This window comes from Lytechinus variegatus, chromosome 17, assembly GCF_018143015.1.
Source record: "Lytechinus variegatus isolate NC3 chromosome 17, Lvar_3.0, whole genome shotgun sequence".
Taxonomy (NCBI): Eukaryota; Metazoa; Echinodermata; class Echinoidea; order Temnopleuroida; family Toxopneustidae; genus Lytechinus; species Lytechinus variegatus.
In genome coordinates this window covers 21,418,193-21,428,839 of record NC_054756.1, presented here as the reverse complement: position 1 = coordinate 21,428,839, position 10,647 = coordinate 21,418,193, and the positions used below count along the sequence as shown (strand labels likewise).

Sequence of the window (10,647 nt, the reverse complement as noted above, 5' to 3'; positions counted from 1 at the left end):
TTTAACAACAACAATGTCAAGCTAATTGCTATAAAATGTACTCCCCGCCCGCAACTAATTGTCATGTTCACGGCCTTCTTTGTCTTTTGAGACGTTTGACCCGACTGAATTACAAGGTAAATAAAACTTGTAAAGCTGCCTCTTAAAGTATCGTTTTCACTTTACGTAGCCTTGTGGAGTGTTTTCTTTGACAGGCGAAAGTAAATATTCTTAATTATAATCTCTCTCTCTCTCTCTCTTGGCGTTGTGTAACTCATTTTCAACTAATTAGTGGCGCGCTTTCTTGCGTTTGGCAAACAATGCTGCTTAAGCACAGTTACACCAAGAAACATTGGAACTCGCACTCGGACCAGGCAAATTTGGTATAGACTGTCCCCCGGGTCTGTCCGTGAAAGAATCGTGTTTTCTGTTAGATGGGTGTGACTGGGACACTGACTAAGCACATATTGAAATATCTAGGAAACCACAAAAAGAGAGTAAATACCTTGTTGTTAAAGATATAGTTACGATCAAGAGCACGTAAATCAAACTGTAATATGTGTAAGGGAGTATTGCATAGTGGTTCCTATTTTGTTTTTATCATAAAAATAGGGGATATTTATCCTACTTTTGGTAAGATCACATATGCTGTTTGGACAATAACAGTTAGGCATATATGCCCTGATACCGCACACAGAATTGTATGTCCGAGTGTCGAAGTCCACATGGTTCATTTCATATCAATATTTTGTTTTATTGGAATAGCTTGAATATTCAATTTTTGTAGAGTCACGGTAGTCATTTTTCCGAGAATATTCCACTGTGTCTGACCCACTGCACTTGAACATGACGTCACACAAATGATGCAATTGAATGTCTTCTTTTCACCGCCCGAGAAATGGTCTTCTCTTTAAACATGTTAAACTAAGCGTGGCTTCCGAGATGATCATGTATTATGAGTGGTGACAGGATTGGTTTTACAGCACATTCGATGAGGATCACTCTCCTTCTGACTCCCTTTTAGCGATAATGCCCGGCGAATGATATTGCAAATTTGTAGTAATCACGGTCTAATTGCGAAGGCGGAGAGACCATATCTTCTAGTGACTGTCTCATTTAGAAATAAAGCTTCTACTCCCTGGTGCTTTTATTAATCCATGGACATTATAATTAATACCTGCAGTAGTCCGACATCCATCAAATAACCGTCACTTCAACTTTTCGTGAAATGAGACGCTTCGCGAGAACCAGACGAAGGTGAACCGCGATGATCACTTCTCGATGAACTCTCTGCCGTAAAAGAAGTTGTGTTGTGGAGCCCAGAAGCCTTTGATATTTTGGAGAATAACTAGGTTCAAATCTTTCTTTTTTTTAAATCTTGTTTTGTATTCATGATGAAACGCAGGAGCCTTGGACAGATACTAAAAGCGAACCCGAAGTGGAACTACCTCTCAGGCCGAACGACTCCTGGCGATCGGGAGGATTCAAATAGCTGCGGGAACTGCTCACCAAGTATGGAAATGAACAGAAAGGTAGGTTTTCTTACGCACATCTTTTTTTAATTCATGTTTTGGAGTTTTCTGTCGTATTTGATTTGCGTTTCTTTGTGCTTTGAAACCCTGACTTATGGATCATTGTGGTAACACTTAAACATTTTGGCATCTTATCTCCGGTCCAAGTTCGAGACAGTTTCCACAACTGTATAGAATGAAGTAGCACTAAATCAGTGCTACCCCCCAAAACACCAACATTATTTTATTGCTACAAACTCTGCAAGTCCAAAACATAACTCCTATTCCTTCTCTCCATTTTCATCAAAGAATATGATCGTCTGGAAGATTAAAGGTTGAATTTATTTTCTCTTTGAATCAAAATAGAGATCGAGACTTCTTCAAATCTTTGTGCGATTTGAGATCCCTCTTGATTTTTTTTCATTTTTTAGACTTGAATATTCTAACACAGCATATACATAAATCGCCATAAACTTGTACAATCCCAGTACATATTTCCAATGAGCATTAGACCCTTTATATTCCATATTTTCCTCCACACAACTTGCACCATTCGGAGAGGGTTTACTATTCTGTATGTTTTTACCCGTCGAATTGCAATTATACTACCGAACCAGTCAATATTGCACTTTTTTTACAATGAGTACATTGCTTATGTTATTTTCTCAAGGTAAACTTTCATCATTTTGTTTTAAACCCATTTTCCCCTTCACAGTTTTTTTCACTTTTATCTCTACACTTGTTTGGAAGTTCTTGTTGGGGAAATATTTACCGCATATACAGGTTAGCAGCCTCATATAGCAAACAAATCTGAACTTTGAATCCGTGTGTCCATAAGATTCATTACAGACATCTTCAACTGTTCCGCATCTATTGTTGTTCCTTTGTCATGTTTGTAACAATTTTTAAAACGAGTTGTCATTTTTAGCCTCTTCTTCTCACGAGTATCCTTTGTAAATACTAGTGCAAATACACCTATCCTTATCATTGCTAGTTGTTTGCAGCACTTACCCGTTACCTGTTCCATTGGGACTCTGTGTTTAATATTATCGGATACTTGTAAAAAAAAATACCGTGTGCCTACATTCTTAAAAATGTTGGGCAACATACTGTCCACACAACAATTGGTTGAAACTTTATCCAATTCTGAGTAGTTTTTAACCAATAGTGTGTATTTTGGGTGAAAACTACACAGTATCGGTTGAAAACTACCTAGAGTTGGATAATTTCTTAACAAACAAACGTGTGGACAGTATGTTGCCCACCATTCTAAGAGTGTATGGCTTTACACACGATTTGGTTGTTGGTGTGTAAATTTTGTGATTATTTTTCCCTTTCGAAATAATCCCCATCTAAAATTCATATGATACTCTTCATGTATCGCATCGAACATTCCTTGACATTTCTCTTGACTCTGACTTTAGTCTTTCTGTCTTGTCTTCCCGTTGTTGCCCACAATCATTTAATTATTATGGCAAGTTGAATAAGGAGGATCAGTAAGACGCATGTCCTACAATGTTTCGAGTCAGAGATCAAGTATCATCCCCTTTAGGGGGTATCTCACTGGGCTTGAAACTAGTTCGCGACTACAAATTTTGCTAGTTGCAGAGACGTCTCCGCGACATCTCTGAGACGTCTCATGAAAATTACAGAGTCTCCGAGGAGTCGCAAGAAGATTAAGCATGTATAATATTTTTGGAGACTGTTTCTAGTCTCCGCGACGTCTCCGAGAAGTCTCCATCAGTTGCTGCGACGTCTCGGAGACTAATGATATCCGCGACTGCTGAGACGTCGCCGCGATGTCTCCGCGATGTCTCAGAGACATCGCGAAGACCTGCTGGAGACCAAAAAAAATTATAATACATTGCGGAGACGTCTCCGCGACACTTCTTCACACTGTTTGACCCACTTCAGAAACCACGTGACTGAACGCGTGCTGATATCCCTCCTCCTGCTCCAAGTCAGGTGTATGATCTTTCAAACGTTCCATCGAGACGTCTCCTTGGTGAGAGTGCAAGCCATTTTTGTCTCCGAGACGTCTCCGCGACTGATAAGTTGGAGACTGTCGCGGCGACGTCTCCGTTGGTGAGATAGGGCCTTTTTCAATCAGAGGGTTTGGGTTCGAATCCTATACTCCGGGTGTTATTTTCTTTCAGCAAGCAGTTCATGTTGCCTTTGATGGCTAATCCCAGTTCTTGAACATCAAGAGAAGGATAAACTATATCGAAATCAGATGTTTATTAATAACATTTGAAAAGGGAAATGTGGAAAAATTTGCATACATCTTAAATTCTTCCTCCGCCTAATTTATTTTGTTTATTAATTGATTTATTTCATTGAATTTTTTATGAAGAATAAGCAGGTGAATGTTTCGAAAATATGTTCAGGGTGGCGGTAGGGGAAGGTAAACGTGAACAACTCGATCAAATCGAATTCACAAAATCAAGTCCGAGGAAATTAACCATTAGTAGTTCAGTGTTTGGGTGACGCACTCCATGAACTGTGTTCACTCTTGCCAATCTATCATAACAGATTTAATATTCAAAGGACATTATAGTGAATCTTGGCTACCTCTTTCCACAGTCACATAAACGATACCAACCCAGAGCAACGATCAATATTATACGTTATTACCAATGACATACAATCGGTCAGTTTTAAGTAGGTTTCGTTGGTGTGACGGTAGCAACAGGTTCGAGTCCATTAACAGGTATCATCGACAACCTTTTTTAATTATATCGTGGTCACGCACATGACCATGCTTTACAGGTGACCACCGATATTCACTGATATTCAATTACGCTAATTAGTACATGCACCTCACGGAGGCCGAGCAGGTTGGCCAGGCCCCTGGTTGCGGCCGTGGCCCCGTTTCATGAAGAGTTGCGACTGTCGTAACTTTGCCATTATGGCCACATCCGTGGTAACCTTGATTTTTATTGGCTGCTGAGCGCTGTTGCCACGGTAGTTGCCATGATGGCAAAGTTGCAACACTCTAAAAAATGAAGTGCTAATTTAGCACTTGATGTCCTATAGTATAGTGACTGCACTTTGAGTGCTGATTTTAATAGTCATTCAAATTTGAACTAGAAAATCAGCACCCAAAGTGCAGTCACTATATAAGGGCATTAAGTGCTAAATTAGCACTTCATTTTTTTTAGAGTGAACAGTTGTAACTCTTTATGAATCGGGCCCCTGGTGCAACTTTCATTTCTGAGAAAGGTTGTACTAGAAGGGAGAGATAAAATTACTATGAAATATTGATGTGATTATATCCTACACCAGGGAAGCAAACTGACGCAGCAATAGCCAATGTTTAAAGGAAGAGTGATTTCACCAGATAAAGTCCTCACTCGTCTTGCTATTTGCTGTCAGATGTAAGAAATTGTGCAATTTCAGCTTATATCTTACACGTAGAATTATTAATAAAAGTTCAAGTTTCATATTGGCAGCAACCTTTGGGTTTTGGGTGTGATCTTGCACCTTTAGTGAAAACAGGTGCCAACAATACACACCAGTTTGTCCTTGCGCTGCAAGATCACACCAGCACGGAATATAATGTCCACACCAGAGAAGTGTTAAACAGCATCAGTTTGGTTTTAGCCTTAACACCAGATAGGTATTTATATAACGCTAACAAGTATCAATACACAATCGGTTTGATTCCACACTGGTGCTGTTTCAATACTTCTTTGGATTCCGGGCCGGTGGTACATCAACACAAAAGTTTTTGCAGTGTGTTTGCTTCCGCAAATGCTCGATTCCACCCTCAAGAGTACATACACTGTAAAAAATGAAGTGCTAATTTAGCACTTACAGTGCTCGTATATAGTGACTGCACTACGAGTGTTGATTTCTTTTAGTTCAAATTTAAACTAGAAAATCAGCATTCGTAGTGCAGTCACTATACAAGCACTCTAAGTGCTAAAATAGCACTTCATTTTTTACAGTGTGGTGGTGCTGTTGGAAATGGCCCGAGTATTAGTTTTCTATTATTATTATTTATTTCGAGTATCTCTGATATTCTGTGGTGATAGAACGTATAGGCCTATCCTGTCTTTCCAGGATTTTAGTGGCTCAATGAAGAAGGCGAAACAGTCTCTGAAGATGCTTCAATCAATGTACAAGAATCCACATGCTAAGGAGGACTGTGTGGTAGAGGATATGGAAACAGCACCAGATAGCTGGGATGCAAACGAAGGGTTAAAGGAGGTGAGTTCGGAAATATGCCAAATCAAACTGCCAATTATGGCCTGGGAACAATTTTGTAAAAGGGGCGGGGCTGGTTTATTTATTAACAAGCAAAACAAAAGATGTCTTCACTCCCCACAAAGAATGTGCTTTTGTTCGTGTGTTTGGTGAAGAAATTATATTGACAACCCTTGGCCCCAAAGAGGGCTTTTGCTCCAAAATAAAGGTGAAGTTTTTCGAACCTCTGGCTGAAAAAAAAAAGATATGTGACTCTGTACATGAGACTCCAGTTGTTCTATTTCTGTGACGCTTTCTAAAAGGCGACTAGGCTTAAATGTTTCTAAGTGATGCAAATATTCGATAAACTAACAGCTCAATCGTTTCCAAGCACTGGCCAACACGCAAGAATTAATTGCTTTCAAACTTAAAACTACAGTCACATTTACGAGACCGACTTCATACCAATCAAAGTACATTGATGAGAAACCAGGATGGTTTATTTTGGAGTCGTTTTCGTTGATGTGAGTGTAGTGTGTAGCATAAACGCCTTTATTTGGAATACTATTAGAATGATGTATTATAAAAGGAAGATTCTTTCGATATATTTGACTGATGGTTAAAATTTTACAGGAACAATGTATAATATCAAAGAAATTATGTGGTATAAATTTATACCATATAATTTACTTCAATAACTCCATACATCTACTTGATTTGCTAGTTCAGCCCTCTGGACTGCCATACCCGAATAGAACTCCCAAGGATTTAAAAAGCGCGAGCGCGCCCTCTCCCGTTCAGGCTTACTACCCATGATCACCGCGCAATTAGCGTCCATCTTCCTCTTTTGCTTTCGGCAAGCCACCTGTCAAGACGTGCTCAGATAAGTCTCCTAAGAGCTCAAATCTTTTTGAGCTTTGGTATATTATTTTCGCTTATCTGTGGTGCATTCTCCCTTTTAATTTCAATCTTTCCATTTGTGTGTAAGATTGTGTTCAGAATTTACACTTGGCGTGACTTTTTAGACGTGTTTTTGGTGACACTTAAATTGTTTTTCTAACGTTTGAGTTCTCGTCGCGCCGCATCGCTAGCGCGTTCGCGAGGCACCGGGCTTGGCCTGCCTACGTGGCAGCAAGCCTTCACCACCTGTCATGGTTATTGTTCTTCACGTTCAAAGCGTGGTGGCTTTTGGTGCCGTTTTTGAATTAAATTCTAGACAGCCTCTACACTTTGTTGTCGAGGGTGTTATTGTTATTTCTTTTTGCAGGTTGGGATCTTCAACTCTGTTCCTTCCTTGCTTTCTGGAATTGATTTATTAAGATTTTCGATTGATTATTGATTGATTAATTCTTCAATTCTCTTTCCTTTCTGTTCTGAATAAATTTCTTAATTGATATTTTATTCACAGGCGCATCCTAAAGCTCAATTCCTTTTCCTTTCTGTTCTGAATAAAATTCTTGATTAATATTTTATTCACAGACGCTTCGGGGATTGTTTAATTCGGCTTACGCAATTATACCTGATGATTGTTCGGTTATTCAATCCCCCCAAAAAAAAAAAAAAAAAAAAAATTTTTGTTCTTTACAGGTGGGGTCTCCTTCCTGTTAGAAATTTTTTTTTGACCTGTCCCGGAATTGTTTTCTTCGTTCAATTCCCTCTTCCCTCCTAGTCTTATATATTTTTTTATTTCGACAGGCGGGCTCTACGATTCCCTTTGAGGATTTACTGTGTCGTTCTTCCTCTTGGAATCGTTACTAGAGACGTTCCTCCTGTTCTGAATTTCTTTACCTTTCCACAGGAGGTTACTTTTTTTTCCTCTTGGAAATTATCGTAAAATTTCTCTTATCTGGAATTATTTGTCTCTCAATCCCTTTTCTTCCTGCTCTGAAATGCTTGTTTTTGTGTTTCTTCGCAGGTGGAAACTTCGTTCTCTTCTGAACTTGCATTCATTTTTGAATTTTTGTTTCGAATTTTTCCTTCGGGCACAAAAAAAAGAGAATATAGTAGGGGAACCTTGTAGGAGTTTCTTTTTTCAAAGTCTCCGACCTCCTTTTTATTCTTAGGTTCTTCTTCCTCCCTACCCCTCCCCTCTTGTTTTGTTCTGTTTGCTCAAACAAACTCCTTTTAGGAGGAGGGAAAGACCACTCCGGTCTCCACTTTTAATCTAAGCGAGATCTTTGTAAAAAAAAAAAGAAAAAGAAAATTCTTGTTTTTCCTTTTTCAGGGTAGAGAGAGGTATCTTTGAATGGGACTAACACAGCCCCAGAGGACCTGGTGCCCTCCACGGGGACCGTCCCGATTGCAAGTTACAGAAGTCGGCCGCCTCCAGGCGAGCAGGAGGGACGCCGCGGTGAGCGCCCAGCGGCGGTGAGTATGAGGGTGCGTCGATCAGCATTCCGAATTTGCGGTCGGATGCTAAGAGAAGGAAGACCGAGACTGTGGTGCCACGGTCTCGGACAAAGGAAAAAGTGGTAGCCAAGGCTTCCAAGCCTAAACTAGGTCCTGCCGCCGCAGCACCCATAGGGCTATGCGACCCACCGGCTACCGGGTCACCAGAAGTCCGGAGGGAGAGTGCGGTTCTCTCCCCCCGGCACAGGTCAGGATCTCTGCCGTATAAGTCGTCCTCCGTTGACAGCATCGGGAGAGATCGCCCAGCCCCTGACCGCGAGAGGCGTCACACAGACTGTAACCACAATCTGATCGTGACCACAATCTGACCCCGTCAGATTCGGGTGAAGTTTCGTTGTTGGCGGCCGCCCTGCCAGGGGCGGCAAATCGTAAGAGATCACCCGTGCCTCTTGTGCCTTCTTCTGCTCCGGCCACGCCGGCGGAGCCCGCAAAATAAGAAAAGAGAGAGGTCGAAGGAGAGGTCGGCCAGCCCTGTTGCCATGGGCATTCCTCCTTCAGACCCTCTTATCGGTGGCCAGATGTTACAGTCATACATGTTATGCTGCTATATTCTGCTACCGCGAGAGGCGTCACACATCGGGCTGTGACCACAATCTGACCCCGTCAGATTCGGGTGAAGTTTCATTGTCGGCGGCCGCCCTGCCAGGGGCGGCAAATCGTAAGAAATCACCCGTGCCTCTCATGCCTTCTTCTGCCCCGGCCACGCCGGCGGAGCCCGCAGAAAGAGAAGAAGAAGAAGAGGTCGAAGGAGAGGGTTGGCCAGCCCTGCTGCCATGGGCGTTCCTCCTTCAGACCCTTGTGTCGGTGGTCACATGTTACAGCTATTCATGCTGCTACATTCTGCTACCGCGAGAGGCGTCACACATCAGACTGTGACCACAATCTGACCCCGTCAGATTCGGGTGAAGTTTCGTTGTTGACGGCCGCCCTGCCAGGGGCGGCAAATCGTAAGAAATCACCCGTGCCTCTTGTGCCTTCTTCTGCCCCGGCCACACCGGCGGAGGCCGCGTAGAAGAAGAGGTCGAAGGTGAGGCCGGCCAGCCCTGTTGCCATGGGCGTCCCTCCTTCAGACCCTTGTGTCGGTGGTCAGATGTTACAGCTATTCATGCTGCTACATTCTGCTTTCGAGTAGTGCGGGTTCACCCCACCCTCGACGTCTACTCACCCCGCTGATGCCCCTGAGCATCAAGCGAGACAAGTGGGCAATAACCACCAGACACCCGGGAAATCCTCGAGCGATTCTGTTAAATCGCCAGCCAGTGCACCGACTAACCGGGTGCCCCAAGATCGCGTGTGCTTTCCAGCATTTTCGTCGATCTCAGAGCACGTGCCCCAGCCGACACGCGGGCCACCCCGGCGCTTACTGGACAACCCCCCGGTTCAGTCCATAGAGCGAGACTCCCTTTACGAGGACAACCCCTATCCCGCGGTCGACTTTTCAGTAAGCGCTCAGGCGCTGCTTGACAAGTATCTACCTCACATCTACCCTCCGAGCGGGGGTATTGATGAAGCAAGGGAGTCCATATTTTCTCGCCCCGCCTCTTCAGGCGCTCCGAGCTCAATCGGCCGAATTGGGGGTCTCGGAGAGTGACGGGGTCGCTCTAGACGAGGCGGCTCCTACGACGAGGAAGCCGCCAGCTCCGTGGGTGTAAACCCACCCCCGCTCTGCTGCTGCCCGGAAGCGCCAGGCTCCGGCGCCGCCGTCTCGAAATTTTCAAGCCTCTCGAGGCTAGCGAGAAGGCAGAGGCAGGGGGGGGGGCGATTATTATGCAGGTACTCCCGAATTCGCCCTCTACGTCAAGCTCACATACGGCGACGACTCCTTCAGCGGTAACTCTCTCCATTCTTCCCCCTAAGCGGGCCCGTAGATTGGAGGTATGAATCTCTTACATACCGCATGCCGCACTTCTCTCGTGAGAATGTTTGGCTGCTTTGAGAGGACAACCTATCACGTCCGCGGACCGTCCGCCCAGGCGACGGGACCGTCGCTTTTCTGGCCTGAACCTCACTTTCTATTCGAAAGTAAGGGTGCCCTGTCTTACTTAGCTCCTACCCTTGCAACGCCAGAGTCAGGGCTAGTACAGACACCCGTTCTCCAGCGATCGCCGCTGAAGAGAGGGCGACTCTGATATGAGCACCATCACCGCTCAGCGGTATGTCTCACTATCTCATAGCTCTCCGAGCTTATGAGTATGTATATCGGATCTGAATGTCACGGCGATTAAAAGTTCTCCTGTGCTTAATAATCGCTATGCCTTCACCACCCGGTGCATTATGGTTATGTTAACCTATTTGTCTCGTATTCGGGCGGCTCGTACGAACCCTGCCCGAGCTGCCATCACCGGTCGTCCCCCCGGACACCGCCGGCAGCACCCGCACCGAATACGTGGAAGGAATCAGCTTTTCATATGCTAGATATCCCTCCTGTTGACATTCACAGCTGTTCCCCGAGTCTTTCCCGGTTGGGTAAACATCATCTCGGAGGAAAGTAACCGCCGTACATCTCATGAGATTGTTGGCTATGTACGCGCGTTCAAACTTGTTTAAAGCCCCAGGATTC

General features: G+C 43.9%; 1 protein-coding gene across 2 annotated transcripts in view; it reads left to right on the top strand.

The window, feature by feature from the left end:
• The first annotated feature begins 379 nt into the window (after positions 1-379).
• The window catches only part of LOC121430753 (transient receptor potential cation channel subfamily A member 1-like), a 56,340-nt gene continuing 46,072 nt past the window's right edge, over positions 380-10,647 (top strand). The window contains exons 1-2 of one of the 2 annotated variants that reach the window (XM_041628140.1): positions 380-1,511; positions 5,556-5,702. In XM_041628140.1, coding sequence (XP_041484074.1) covers positions 1,371-1,511; positions 5,556-5,702 — 288 coding nt within the window. In that variant the 5' untranslated portion in view covers positions 380-1,370. The remainder of the gene's footprint in view (positions 1,512-5,555; positions 5,703-10,647) is intronic. The other variant, XM_041628139.1, reaches the window with a different exon arrangement.